The sequence below is a fragment of the Pisolithus orientalis genome (genome assembly GCF_024613125.1).
Source record: "Pisolithus orientalis strain OTSU chromosome Unknown F5J12scaffold_32, whole genome shotgun sequence".
NCBI classification, from domain to species: Eukaryota; Fungi; Basidiomycota; class Agaricomycetes; order Boletales; family Pisolithaceae; genus Pisolithus; species Pisolithus orientalis.
In genome coordinates, this window is record NW_026260813.1 from 79,221 (window position 1) to 92,363 (window position 13,143).

At 49.1% G+C, this 13,143-nt stretch overlaps 6 protein-coding genes across 6 annotated transcripts; 3 read left to right on the forward strand and 3 right to left on the reverse strand.

Annotated features, from left to right (window-relative positions):
* Positions 1-1,242: 1,242 nt before the first annotated feature.
* On the forward strand, positions 1,243-2,397 carry F5J12DRAFT_906895 (NAD(P)-binding protein; the record flags this gene model as incomplete). The annotated part of the gene is made up of 3 exons (XM_051748837.1): positions 1,243-1,639; positions 1,703-1,905; positions 1,963-2,397. The coding sequence occupies 3 exons, from the start codon at positions 1,243-1,245 to the stop codon at positions 2,395-2,397; spliced, it is 1,035 nt and encodes a 344-aa protein (XP_051597072.1).
* A 206-nt stretch (positions 2,398-2,603) lies between these two features.
* On the forward strand, positions 2,604-4,075 carry F5J12DRAFT_725118 (ChaC-like protein; the record flags this gene model as incomplete). Its single annotated transcript, XM_051741594.1, has 11 exons — positions 2,604-2,657; positions 2,708-2,732; positions 2,810-2,880; positions 2,975-3,034; positions 3,186-3,220; positions 3,259-3,356; positions 3,439-3,452; positions 3,509-3,580; positions 3,718-3,751; positions 3,808-3,878; positions 3,938-4,075. The coding sequence occupies 11 exons, from the start codon at positions 2,604-2,606 to the stop codon at positions 4,073-4,075; spliced, it is 672 nt and encodes a 223-aa protein (XP_051597073.1).
* F5J12DRAFT_850317 (uncharacterized protein) lies at positions 3,807-6,530 on the reverse strand. Its single transcript, XM_051746502.1, has 16 exons — positions 6,313-6,530; positions 6,161-6,255; positions 6,069-6,109; positions 5,994-6,014; positions 5,902-5,940; positions 5,807-5,852; positions 5,746-5,755; positions 5,529-5,617; positions 5,270-5,475; positions 5,158-5,213; positions 5,017-5,098; positions 4,859-4,965; positions 4,721-4,803; positions 4,649-4,659; positions 4,498-4,598; positions 3,807-4,430 (listed from the first exon to the last, which is right to left on the reverse strand). The coding sequence occupies exons 1-16, from the start codon at positions 6,447-6,449 to the stop codon at positions 4,295-4,297; spliced, it is 1,260 nt and encodes a 419-aa protein (XP_051597074.1). The 5' UTR covers positions 6,450-6,530; the 3' UTR covers positions 3,807-4,294.
* A 92-nt stretch (positions 6,531-6,622) lies between these two features.
* On the forward strand, positions 6,623-8,889 carry F5J12DRAFT_850322 (tRNA methyltransferase). Its single transcript, XM_051746503.1, has 6 exons — positions 6,623-7,063; positions 7,153-7,370; positions 7,418-7,487; positions 7,540-7,745; positions 7,794-7,858; positions 7,907-8,889. Exons 1-6 carry the CDS (start codon positions 6,640-6,642, stop codon positions 8,679-8,681), a joined length of 1,758 nt encoding a protein of 585 aa, XP_051597075.1. The 5' UTR covers positions 6,623-6,639; the 3' UTR covers positions 8,682-8,889.
* Positions 8,890-9,100: 211 nt separating this feature from the next.
* F5J12DRAFT_850326 (uncharacterized protein) lies at positions 9,101-10,789 on the reverse strand. The gene is made up of 7 exons (XM_051746504.1): positions 10,365-10,789; positions 10,236-10,311; positions 10,105-10,179; positions 10,002-10,046; positions 9,881-9,945; positions 9,772-9,831; positions 9,101-9,719 (listed from the first exon to the last, which is right to left on the reverse strand). Exons 1-7 carry the CDS (start codon positions 10,603-10,605, stop codon positions 9,289-9,291), a joined length of 993 nt encoding a protein of 330 aa, XP_051597076.1. The 5' UTR covers positions 10,606-10,789; the 3' UTR covers positions 9,101-9,288.
* An 857-nt stretch (positions 10,790-11,646) lies between these two features.
* On the reverse strand, positions 11,647-12,827 carry F5J12DRAFT_785015 (uncharacterized protein; the record flags this gene model as incomplete). Its single annotated transcript, XM_051743158.1, has 7 exons — positions 11,647-11,792; positions 11,908-11,967; positions 12,017-12,081; positions 12,242-12,322; positions 12,379-12,454; positions 12,508-12,654; positions 12,713-12,827. 7 exons carry the CDS (start codon positions 12,825-12,827, stop codon positions 11,647-11,649), a joined length of 690 nt encoding a protein of 229 aa, XP_051597077.1.
* Positions 12,828-13,143: the final 316 nt, after the last annotated feature.

Below are 13,143 nucleotides of genomic sequence, written 5' to 3' on the forward strand. Positions count from 1 at the left end.
TTTGTTAGGTGTTTTTGGATACTTACTCGAGTGCCAACAGGGGATCAGCCTGTGGATGGTTGAGAAGGTATTGAAGGGGTTTGTTTAGAGTTTGAGTTTTTTGACCATTTGGGACAGGAAAACAATATGTAATGGCGATGCGAAGTTATAGGACTTGCAATGACACCACACCAGGGTTCTTCTTAAGTACTACTCATTTCCAGAGTGAAAGGTCTGTTTGATTCGAGGTAGAAAAGAGAATCCCCATACAGTATGCTACATAGGCCATTTTATAGGCTAGAGAACAGGCACGAAATATGTCAGAGTACTGCTACAGGTAAAGTAGGATCAAGAAACCAATGAGACAATAAGTAAGACTGTCATAGAGAATTCACCATCTGAACATGCAGTCGACAGCGTCGGACCGAGTCCTTACACTACCTTTTAGGTACTGCTTGATTCATGACGAGCAATATGTCAACCGTTACAGAACAGGTGCTCCTGGACGCTACAATATAAACAAGAGCAGGTTCTTCTGATGTGATGGATTTTAGCAACCAGGGGTTAGTACGACGAGTACATGTATAGATAATAATGCATGAAATAGAGAATCTATACATTGCATGGATGGTTGTTCTTTTCTGACGCTGACAGACTCTGCCGAAGACAAACCTTGTCGAACACTCTGCTTGCATGTACAGTTGTCGCCGAAAGAGGGATCCCTAGTGTGCGGGAGGCAAAGGTCGCCACAAGGTTAAGCCGACCAAGTTGGCTTTTCCACGCAGCGACATGCTCACCGCCAGTAAGAGTAACCGTTGGTGCAGCGTACTTCGCTCTGCTGTTCTCGACTCTGACAGATAGGAAGAGGTATCAACGTTCAAATAACCACGAAACGAGCGCAATGGAGGAACACGCCTGTCCCGGTTTCAAACCTTTCCAGGAAGAAGTGTTCAATAAAACGTAAATACGGACAGAGATAGGGTAAACGGTGAACGATGGATCGACATTAGGTGATATTTTATAGACCAGCAAATGACAACGAGATTTCTTATCACAGTTAACGCGATCGCGGGCCACCGCCGCGTACGGCGAGGCGAGTCGGAGAGGTGGGGAACCATTCCCAAGTACTGCTGGTAATCAGCGATGTTGGTACGAGACTGTATAAGAGGGCTTTTGGTATCCTGGCTAGGAAGTAACTGACACAAGCGAGCTGCCTACGTTCGAATTACGTAATTGCACTCTACATCCGACCACATTCACAGTATGGCGAGTGAGAAGGTATGCACGGTATTGTCGAGGTTGGCTGAGAGGGTGCCCCAAGTACCGCTCTACATCGCTGGCGCTGTGTCTCTTTCAGTCGTCACATGTTTACTTTTCCGTAGTCGGCCGCCACGACGAACCCAAGCCATCGCTGTCAGCAAGGAAAAAGTCCTCGTTCTCGGCGCCACGAGTGGTGTTGGACGTGTCATTGCTCAGCAGTATGCTCTTCGAGGTGCATATGTCTGTGTGGTGGGTCGCCGAGAGGACAAACTCAACGAGGTTGTGCAGGAATGTGTCGAGCTTGCTGCTCGGAATGGGTTCGAGGGTAGAGGGCTAGGAGTGAGAGCCGATATCTCCGATGTCAACGACATGATCCGAGTGCGCGAAACGGTGGAAAAGGGTGTGTATTCCGTGCTGGTTCTGAGGTCAAAGAGGATGATGATACTCAAGCGGCCTTTTTCAGCATGGAGCGGCTTGGATACCGTCATTGTCGCTGCGGGAGTTTCGACTCTGCAGCCTCTCATGGCTGTCGCCGGAGTTGAGATGTCAACTCCGGATATCGTAGGATCTCAGGCGAGTCCGGAGGGCATTCAACACGCAGTTAACGCTGCTCAAGCTGCCGTCAATGGCAATTACCTCGGCTCCCTTGTCGCCGCAGTCACTTTGGTCAGCTAACACCCTTATCACCGCTGTTTTCTCGCTGCTGACCTGTTTCCTTAATAGATCCCTCTTTTGACCTACACATCCTCCTCTCCATCTATACTGTTGTTGTCTAGTGCTGCAGCAGTATTACCCCCACCTACCCGGTCCATCTATGCCTCAACGAAGTGTGCATCCCTTATGTTGTACCAAGCCCTTCAAATTGAACATCCTTCCATCAAATTTACATTTTTCTTTCCCGGCACTATCGAGGGTGACTTCCGTGCCTCTGCGGTGGACAACCCACCCGGTTGGACTACTCCGCCAAAAATTCACGAAGATGACCCAAACAAGAATGGTTTGAAGCGGGAAGTGGTGGCGAGAGGGTGTATACGCGCGATTGACAGAGGAGAGAGGAACGTGTATATTCCTCGCCATTACAGGGTTGCACACGTTCTCTATTGGTTCTGGCCTGCGTTCATCGAATGGAGGACCAGCGTGAAATATAACTTCAGGTGAGCAGGCTTGGCCACCTGTCAGACGTCCGTGTGTCCAAGCATTTTCTCTCTACAGTGCTAAGTAGTACTTGGGTGGCCGTGGATACGTCGATGATCGATTCAAAAAAACAGGGGCCATGCGGGTCACGTGTGCCGCGTTGTATGTGCTGTCGGATAAGCTCGTGTTGCGTTGTATTCTAGCCAGTAGTAGTGTAGCAATTTGCTTGGATGTCCTCGAAGACGCCGTACGTCGTATTTGGGTATGGGTCCCTCATATTCAAGGTACAGTGCAGGTGGCCAACGAAGGTGGAAAGTCTTGCTGATATCACTAGCCACCCCCATACATCATATCGGAAGGTAAAATCAGTCCACCACATATCGCTTTAGCGGACGAGTTTTCACGACCATCTTGCACTGATCGTCGCGATCGTCAGTGCCAGGATTTCTTAAAGGTTACGTGCGGCGGTTTGCGCAGAAATCGCATGATCATCGTGGAACGCCAGAGGTACGTACACTGATGTTGATGTTCTACACTCTACACACTTGATTGTCTGGTCCGTTCCCTTTGTTCTGTTGCTGTAAACGTACATACCTCAAAGAACCCAGGCCGAGTCGTTACCCTGGTCCACAAAGAAGACTGGGATCACTTTTCTGGATCTGTGCGTCCCTGTTACTATCCCTCATATACATATCGTTGGTGATACCATCATCCTGCATATCCCGCACGCACACACACACACACACACACACACGCACACACACGCTGCACACGCTATCGTACCGATCTTTTCGCCCGTTTTGCTATTGCAGGATGCCTTTCCCGATGAAGATGTCGTTTGGGGCAAGTCCGCTTATTCTGTTGTGAACCGAAACGCATGCTTAGTTCTGCTAACCTGGATATCGAACATGCGCTCTGCTGTTATACAGGTATCGCGTATACCGTAAATCCTCTCTACGAATCTGAAGTTCGCGATTATCTGGGTAAGTTCTCATGTGCTCAAACTTTCTTTGTAACAAGCATTCGGACGATTGGCGAACCAATGCATACATTTATCATGCGCAGATTACCGCGAAAAGGTAAACACCCTCTTTTAAAAAAAAAGAAAATAGAAGAGATATTTCATTCCCCCTAGGATGGGTATACCCTAGAGACACTCGATGTATATACCATAGAAGACGGGGTCGAAAAAGTGATCGTCCATAATGTACGTCGATGCTTCCTCTTACACCTGCATGCATCCCTTACTCCATTTTTTGTATTTTTCAAAATTAAAAGGCATATGTCGGTAGATTATCTGGACTCATGGCGTGGTCGGCATTGATTCTTTGGACTTTTCACTAGTGTTATGTCGGCCATCCAGATAACCCCTCATTCGGTGCGTGATTTTGTACAGTAACCTTACTTCCGAACTGTACATAACGGCATCTTCAGTGGGTTCAGAGCCTCTGGAGGCTCTCGCGGATCGCATCTGGAGATCGGTCGGACCGTCGGGGAGAAACAAGGTGGGTTCGGGACACTGGAAACTACCTATACATGCGAACGACCTCGTCTTTTCATACAGGACTACTTATACCAGCTGGCAGATTCTGTCAGGAAACTCGCACCTGCGTCCTTCGACTCTCATTTGTTTGCGTTAGAAGTAAGACTCGCATCACGCTCTCAGCTCTCAGCCCCTCTTACCACCCTCAACGTAGGATAGAGTTCGCGAATTGGATGATAAACGCGCCAACGAAACCCAAGAATAGCACCGACAGACTCGATAGCTAGAAACATGCGTAGGCTGTGAAAACAGTAAAGCGACACAACGGATATGTGACACGACAACTTCTATGCGTTAGATATTACAACCCCAACCCAACTTTGCAGTTCGAAAGATGATTCGCGACCGTATTGTCAACGGAGACGTGTAGATAATAGGTCAACGTTTGAGAGATGCACTGAGCGTCCCGTAACCGCTACGCGGGGGCGTTCCGGCCTGAGGAGAGATAGGAAGTAGGGGTGTGCGCAGTTCTGCTGGTGTCGAGCGCGCCAGGCTACGGTCTCGTTCTACGATACTGGTGATAGTGGGGCAGAAATTAGGCGCACCCGAACACGACATTCGTTTACATTCATGTCACTCACCCTCGCATCACTGCGGCGGTGGTCAAGCGCTTGGCTTGCCTCTTGCTTTGGTTGTCTTCATATCGATCTGTCTCGTCCACGATCTCTTCGGATATGATTTCCTACGAAAAGTGTCAGTTCTTGAAACAGTGCACAACGAGCAGTTGCTAACTTCGATGACGTCTGCGTTGTGGTGTATGATGTCAGAATTGCCGGAGTAGGGTAAGGTTGTGGGACCACGGACCTTCGAGTGTGATCACACCGATAGCACCACCCGCTATGCCTGGCGTATGACTGATCAAGAGCAAGTGCGCGCGCCCGGTTTGGCTGCGGGAAAATGTTCGTACACAGCGCCACGACCAGAATGAGAACGAGATCTCACAAGTAATCCAACGCTTGAAAACAATTTATAGAAGGATGTGCTTCGGGAAGAATGGAGAGCTTAAAGTGGGATACTGGTAAACATTTCGACGGGTCATAGGTAAGGAGCTAGATCGTAGAGTTAAGCACCGTTTTGTCAAGGAAAGAAAGACATTCTACCTTCTTGACGAGAAGCAAACCTTGGAAGGCTAGTGGATCAGCTGGTTCATGAATCGGGATTCGAGAATATCCACTCGTGAGTCTGCAAATGAACGGATTAGAAAAAAGGTGCGTATATGGGGTTCGGACGAATGAAATTACATTGCTTCCACTGTTGCGTGGTCCAAGATAGTATCCGAGCTCAGAGTCACCACATCCTGGGGAAATGTTTGCGTAAGCGTAATTGGACAAGGACACTGAAACGAAAACGGACACAAATTGGCGTCATGATGCTCTCCACATTCTTGTTGTTGAGCTCCAGTACCCCGTTGAGTATGCAGATTTCGTCGTCTCTCAGAGGTTCTTCTCCTGTGCGATGGAACTGAAGGAAAGATTTCAATTCCGCTTTCTTGTAGGTGTGCGTCTCGCTCTTTCCCAACACGCGATCAAGAAGCTTGGCAATGGGATAAGCGACGGGAGCTGTAGCCAAAATGCAATGCAGTCAACAAATTGGAGTTAATGATTACACTCACATAGTATATACATTAGGAAAAGCACGAAAGGCGCGCACCTCGCGCCGATAGCGAGTCCGTGTCGTACGCAGACCGCTTGTGGAATAATTCTAGAATTTGCGGAGAACCCCTCATGAGATGACAGGCACAGACTGATAGCGTGACCCTCTTACTCGCTACAGGACATGCGTCGTTTTCTCGGTGTTCAGTTGACCCCGGTGTAAACGTGTCTACGCACCCGAAAATGACTGACGTACTGGTTAGCGGGTCGTATGGTGTGCGAGGATGTTAGGACTTACCAATGGCTGTAGTAGAGATAACCACAGCTGCTATACCCCCACCGATCTGAAATGTGGGCTGAGCATGTGGGTCACACGACCAGATGTATGCTTACGGCACTATCAAGGAAGATAGGTAAACTCTCGTTGATGACCTGAGCATGTGATGTCGGTTAAAAGTGTTCGGGACACAACGGTTCGGACATACGACGTTGCTAAGGAGCAGGACCTGGCACGCGAGTGATAAGTAGAAATGCAAGGGTGAGCACGGTGCACCACTCACGACCAGCACCCAATGGCGTCCCTTTTGCAAGAGCTTGTGAACTACAATGGATATGAGAAGGAATTGCATTGCGAAAGCGACATTCCACGCGCCTTTCTGAGCGTTTTCCCGTTCGGCGATGTCATCAGAGGAAGTTGCGAGGACGCGGAGATGAAGCTCATCAAGACCCATAAGCCCGAGTGTAAGCCTGACGAAAAGTGAGCCTCGTCACGCGAACGATACAGAGAACATATTCGAGACATACCCGGAGAACACTCCACCTGCGAGGACGAGAATCGCACTGATAGCAATCTTGCACCAGAATTCTGGTGAGTCTACGGGCTCATGATGTGTAACCTTGGGAGACTGAACCAGCAGTGAGCGAGCTGCGTCGATGAACATGAAAATTGGTGAATGTCGGTCTGGATTCCCGATCGGCTTTTTATACGTTGATTGATGGGAAAACAGGAGTCGAGGACCGGTTCGGGTGAGCAAAACGACTAGGTTCCGAATTACGTAACTCGAGGAGGAGGGTCAACCCTTATGATTACCACATCGGGTAGTCAACCCCTTCCCATCGCCTTTTTCTTGTATGACCACCTTCTTGAGGGCACTGAGGGCCTGTCACTACAGACCACACAGGCTGACGAGGGGTGTGGTCATTGCGATGTCTGGGCAAGTGAGACACCACTCGGTATCGGACCAAGAGGACACTGCACCGGCTGAGAAACGACCGCGAGTGGATGTCAGTGAAGCCAATTTAACACCTGCGTCTACCAGGGCTACTTCTTCTATTGGTCAGGGGCAGAAGAAACAGCATGCACGAAAGGAGAAGAAAAGAAAAAAGCACGCGATTCCGGAGCCGTGCTCGACTGAAGACGTGCTCTGGCATGACGTCGTCTCTCTGTTGGGATCAGAAACCGTCGATCAGAAAATTGCGCAGGGTGTTGAGTGGGAATCGCCATTCGACTTCAGGGAGGAGCTTGAAGTAACCGTGTCCGCGCTGTCATCCAATGGTGCGTATATATATTGTACCTTTGACCAAGCCGTTGACGGTCACGTTGAATCTGCTGCTGACGACGGCCGACTGTCTTGCATACCGCAGGTGACGCGTTGGCAATCGGACCGGACCCGCGCAACTCATGGGTGATTGTAGTCCCGTTCGCGCTGCCAGGGGAGAGGGTACGCGTGCGGGTATATCGTAGTTCGCGGCTACACTCCTTCGCAGATTTACTCGAAGTGGTATCCCCGAATCTCGAGTTGCGGGGCAACAGCCGGGTCAGGTGTAAATATTTTGGCAAGTGCTCGGGATGTCAGTATCAGGTTTGTCCGTTTTTTCCTCTTCTTGAGTTTGGTATTCAAGTGAACAGATGTTATCATACGAGAGTCAACTCGACATCAAGCGCAATGTAGTCATCAAGGCGTATCAGAACTTTTCCGGTGTGTCTCAGTTAATTTATACTCTTTTCCGCTCTTAGATACGAACTACTAGGACTAATCGAATCCTCAATACCAACTGTTCTTCCGACAATCGGCTCGCCCCTACAGTACAATTATCGTACTAAGATTACTCCACATTTCGAAGCGGCTCCAAAACGAGCCCGACAAACAGAATCCGCGGACGCCAGCACTTCCAAACCAGATTGGTTGAAGATCGGATTCAACGAAATCGGCAAGAGGACTGTCATGGATATCGAGGTCAGACCTCTTTCGCGGTGTCTTTGCATGTTGCCTGACATGTTTCAGGAATGCCCAATCGCTACCCCTGTCTTGAACGAGGCTCTTGGTCGAATACGGAAAGATATCATCGGGTGGGTGGCCACGTTCTGTCACTGCAGCGCTGTCTCATCGGCGAACAGAAATATATGGTCATACAAGAAGGGCGTTTCGTTACTGTTGCGGGATTCAATAAAGGCGAACCCAGCGAACGAGAAAGCTATGTCGAGTGACACAGACAGCCAATCGCAAGAAGAGGAAAGTCATATTTGCATAACCGATCCCAAAGCGATAGTTCGGGAAAAGGTCGGGGAAAAGTATTTTGAGTTCCCCGGTCACTCGTTCTTCCAGAACAACAACTCAATCCTTGTTCCCCTCACTGACTACGTCCGAGATGCAATCTTCCCAACAAGCCTGAAACATTCCCCCGACCACCAGCATCCCACGCATCTAGTAGATGCCTATTGCGGGAGCGGTCTTTTTTCCATCATGTTGTGTTCACATTTCCAAACAGTCGCGGGTATCGAACTATCTGCTGACTCGATCAAATTTGCTACTCATAACGCGCATCTCAATGATATTCCTGAAGGGCGATGCACGTTCCGCGCCGGCGATGCTGCCAACATTTTTTCTGTCGTATCCGAATTTCCGCGGGAGAAGACTGCGTTGATCATCGACCCGCCACGGAAGGGATGCGATGAGAACTTTATCGATCAGCTCGTTGCGTTCCGTTGCAAAACTGTCGTCTATGTCAGTTGTAACGTTCATACACAAGCGAGGGACGTTGGGATGATTCTTGACAAGATGGGGAAAAGTGCAGACGAGAAGGCAAGGTATGTAGTGGAGAGTCTGAGGGGATTTGATTTGTTCCCCCAGACAGCACATGTAGAGTCTGTCGCTGTGCTTCGACTGATTTAGATGCGATTCTGCTTCGTGTCCTAAATGGATTGTGCGATAAAGAGCTCGCAGCGCTCGCGTTTGATTGGTCGGGCTAGCGATGAAATTTAACTCATAGCAAATTAACGTGACATGCCAAGTTCATATGGCAGACTTGGTCGCAAGAAGCTTCCGCAGCACTGCAACTTAACGTACACAGAGACAATCAAGTTCATGAATCATCATCCCGCTGTACGGCGCAAAGCTCGGGCCGGCGGTTTGTGCACTGGAATCTATTGGAATTTTGGAGGGCTATGGCAATGTTGTGATCCAATGCGGGAAATACCTACGATAGGCAACCAATCTGCACTCACCCGGCGTCCTGATAAATCTACCCCACACTTCTTCACGCAACTGAAACCCCCTGTATTGATGTGGGGGTGTATTAACAAACCATTATACCCGAGAAAATCGAAGTTCATAGAGGCACATACATTTGTCCGAAGAGAAGTGTACACCAGTAGAAAGGATATTACATTGGAAGACAGGAAGACAGGGAAGTATACAATAATATACATCTGCAGGATAGATAGCAGGCTCGAGTCCAGTCTCACATCTTTCTTGTCCCAAGACCACGTAAAGAGCGACCCTACACCATTGGAATGGGAGGACGCGACTGTGCGCCACTCGTATTATATGAAGTGGTATCCCTTCCGGGGGTAAAACTCGTCAGCGGGAGAGACGAGTGTATTGACGGAACCGTTTGCGAGCCAGCACCAGTATAGTACGTCATGGGAGACACAGTTCTCGGTTGCAAACCGGTCGTCGTAGACTGATCAGATAGTTGGCGATTGTGGGTCTGCCAAATCGGGTTCTGCCCTCCATTTACTTCTGCCACCGGAGGAGTTCGGACGCGGCGATATCGCCGGCGTTTACATAGGATGTAGGTCCCAAAACCTAGGAGAAGAAGGAATGCAGCACCACCCACAGTGCCTCCAACGATGGCACCTAGGTTACTGGATTGAGATCCAGTGGATCCAGTGGATGAAGTAGGCGCATTCGGGTTCAGGTCCGTCTTGTCTGATTACATTCACCTAAATGACAGAAGACGAAGGTGATATGGATATCTCACTTTCTTGGTAGTATTGATAAGCTTGCTGCTCATTCCAGATTTGCGCTTCCCAAGTCGTTGCTTTCGAGAGTGTGGGTGAGCAGGTCTGCGTTGTGAAGTATCCACGTACGATCGATCGAGGCCCAGTAAGGAATAGTTTCGTTTCCCTCTATAGAATAACTGGAAGGGAAGTACCTAGTGAATTGTGTATCAGAAGCAAGATAGCACATAGATGAAATACCAAAACTGACACATCCGTCTCGCTGGACGTGCAATTCTGGACAAATGTTGGCCATCTGAATTAGCGGAATTAGGCTCGGAAGAACGTATTAAAGGTACTGCGAAATTGCTCACGTCTGCAAACTGTCCGTATTGTTGGCGCCCTGGCAAAACGTGCACGCCATCATCAGGTTATAGCAGGACCAAGAACTTGAAAGCTCGATAAGTCGGTGGTTATGATGTTAGGCGACCAAGTCAAATCATACCAATAGCAGGGCGTGACTGTTTGTCCAGAGGGTCCGTCGTAATGAGATCCTGGAGGTAAAGCAGGTTGCGTCCAAGCTACAAAGAACTTATCAACGCAACACCTCAGCAGTGGCAAGGGGGGAACCTACTGTTTCCGACACAGGCCGCTATAACATAGGCAACGAGCAGACAAGGAGGCATGGTTTCCTGGTTGTCCATCCATTCATACCCGCTCTCACATTGAGCTAAGGAGGTGATGCTGCGCAGATACGGGTGGAGTAGCATCGTTGACGCTGTAGTATGCGGGTACGACGCTACAATAAGAAACAACAACTGGAAGATAATTGTCGCCACTCTGCCCAGGGTGGAGGTTGGCCACGGCAGCCTCATGACGGACCTCACTGCCTTCAAAACATGAGGTAACGCCGAAGTAGCTCAGATCACAGTACCCACGCCATGTACTTTGATATCTGCCACAAGACATAGTGCAGTGCCGGCTATCGCCGCGGCCGGGGCGATGATGAGAAGCCGCTAAGGTTTACTTGGCTGGCCATCCAAGTAAGTTCCAAGTATGTGTGAGAAAAGACATAGAAACTTGCAGGTTTCCAACTTCCCTAGTTGCTTACATAATGGGAGGCCTTCCAGTCATGTGGCACTACCACAATGGAGGACTTTCATCAAGTCCAGCAATAAAGTTTCACAGAGCATTACAATTTATATAAAGCATTTACAATGGTGAACCCAAGCATGACCAATGGTAAATTAAGGAATATCAAGGTGTAAGGCTAGTAGTGATGTTACATAGATGGGCAATTGAATTGTCACTAAAGTCCAGTGACCAGTCTATTAGCCACTTGGCCAGCTGGACACCTGTCCCAGGTTTTGCTGATATGGCATGCCAAGTCCATCCAGCAAACTTGAGTATAAGAAGCTTCTGCAGCACTACAGCTTACCATGCACAAAGATAATCAAGTTTCATGAATCATCCGCTGTATGACACAAAGCTCGGGCCTGCAGTTTATGCACTGGAATCTATTGGAATTCTGGAGGGTTATGGCAATGCTGTGATCCAATGTGGGAAATACCTACAATAGACAGCCAATCTGCACTCGCCGATGACAAGGACGCATATACAAATAATCTACATCCGCAGGACAGATAGCGAGCTCGAGTGTAATCTTACATCTTTCTTGTCCAAAGACCACGTAAAGAATGACACTACACCATTGGAGCGGGAGGACGCAGCTGTGTGCCACTCGTATTATATGAAGCGGTATCCGCTCCGAGGGTGAAACTCGTCAGCGGGAGAGACGAGCGCAACGACGGAACCGTTTGCGAGCCAGTACCAGTATGGTACGTCATGGAAGACACAGTCATCGGTTGCAAACCGGTCGCCGTAGACTGGTCGGATAGTTGGCAAATGTGCATCTGCTAGTTCGGGTTCTGCCCTCCATTTACTTCTGCCACCGGAGGAGTTCGGACGCGGCGATACTGCTGGCGTTTACACAGGATGTAGGTCCCAGAACCTAGGAGAAGAACAAATGCAGCACTGCCCACAGTGCCTCCAACGATGGCACCTAGGTTCCTGGATTGAGATCCAGTGGACGCAGTAGACACATTTGGGTTTAGATCCGTCTTGTCTGATTGCATTCACCTAAATGAGAGAAGCCAAAGGTGATGTGGATGTCTCACTTTCTTGGTAGTACTGATAAGCTTCTTGTTCATTCCAGATTTGCCCTTCCCAATTCGTTGCTTTTGAGAGTGTGGGTTAGCAAGTCTTTGTTGTGATGTATCGACGCACGATTGATGGCGGCCCAGTAGGGAATAGTTTGGTTTCCCGCTATAGAATAGCCGGAGGGGAAGTACCTAGTGAATCACGTATCAGACGCAAGATAGCATAAAGACTGAAAAACCGAAACTAACACATTCGTCTCACCGGACGTGCAATTCTCGACGAATGTTGGCCACCTGAATTAGCGGGGTTAGGCTTGGAAGAACGTATTAAGGGTAATGTAAGGTTACTCACGTCTGCAAGTTATAACCGTCTGAACTGTTGGTGCTCTGGCAAAGCGTGCACGCCATCATCAGGTTATAGCAGGACCAAGAACTTAAAAGCTCGATAAGTCGGTGGTTATGATGTTAGGCGACCAAGTCAACTCATACCAAGAGCAGGGCGTGACCGTTTGTCCAGCGGGGCCGTCGTATTGAGATCCCGGTAGTAAGACAGGCAGCGTCCAATCTACAAAGAACTTATCAACGCAATGTCTGAGCGGTAGCAAAGGGAGAACCTACTGGTTCCGGCACAGGTCGATATAACGTAGGCAACGAGCAGACAAGGACTGGTGGTTTCCTGGTTCTGCATCCATTCATAGTCGCTCGAGCAATGAGCTTGGGAGCTGATGTCGGCGCGCGGATACGGGTGGAGTAGAATCGTTGACGCTGTAGAATGCGGGTACGGCGCTACAATAAGAAGCAAAAACTGGAGGATAATGGTCACCCGTCTGCTCAAGGCGGACGTTGGCCATGGCAGCCTCATGGTAGACCTCACTGCCTTCAAAACGTGAGGTGACGTTGAAGTTGCTAGCCCAGATCATAGTACCCACGCCATGCATTTTGATATCTATCACAAGACACAGTCTAGTGGCTATCACCGCTGCGGGGGCGATGATGAAAATCCACTAGGGTTTACTTGGTTGGCCATTCAGGTAAGTCCCAAGTAATGTGTGAGCAAAGGTGGAAACTTGCAGCTAGCTGCTTATATAACAGGAGGTCTCCCAGTCTTGCCACTACTTCAACTTGTGGCCCTAGTTAATCCTATCATAAGTGGGACCACTGCGACGGAGGACGCTTTACATAGATGGGAAATTGAATTGTCACTCATCGAAACCTTCCGATGGCGGTTTAGTGCATTTGAAACTTCCCTACACG

Excerpts from the sequence above, each read along its gene's own strand:
- F5J12DRAFT_850317 (XM_051746502.1), bottom strand. The coding sequence starts at position 6,449 with ATGTTCATCGACGCAGCTCGCTCACTGCTGGTTCAGTCTCCCAAGGTT. Across the intron at positions 5,214-5,269 it reads GCATCATGACGCCAATTTGT|GATGTGGTGACTCTGAGCTC; the intron begins GTCCGTTTTCGT and ends ACATTTCCCCAG. Across the intron at positions 5,099-5,157 it reads CACGCAACAGTGGAAGCAAT|ACTCACGAGTGGATATTCTC; the intron begins GTAATTTCATTC and ends GTTCATTTGCAG.
- F5J12DRAFT_850322 (XM_051746503.1), top strand. The coding sequence starts at position 6,640 with ATGACCACCTTCTTGAGGGCACTGAGGGCCTGTCACTACAGACCACAC. Across the intron at positions 7,064-7,152 it reads GTCCGCGCTGTCATCCAATG|GTGACGCGTTGGCAATCGGA; the intron begins GTGCGTATATAT and ends TGCATACCGCAG. Across the intron at positions 7,371-7,417 it reads GCTCGGGATGTCAGTATCAG|ATGTTATCATACGAGAGTCA; the intron begins GTTTGTCCGTTT and ends TCAAGTGAACAG.
- F5J12DRAFT_850326 (XM_051746504.1), bottom strand. The coding sequence starts at position 10,605 with ATGAGGCTGCCGTGGCCAACCTCCACCCTGGGCAGAGTGGCGACAATT. Across the intron at positions 10,180-10,235 it reads ACAGTCACGCCCTGCTATTG|TTCTTGGTCCTGCTATAACC; the intron begins GTATGATTTGAC and ends CGAGCTTTCAAG. Across the intron at positions 10,047-10,104 it reads AATACGGACAGTTTGCAGAC|ATGGCCAACATTTGTCCAGA; the intron begins GTGAGCAATTTC and ends CCGCTAATTCAG.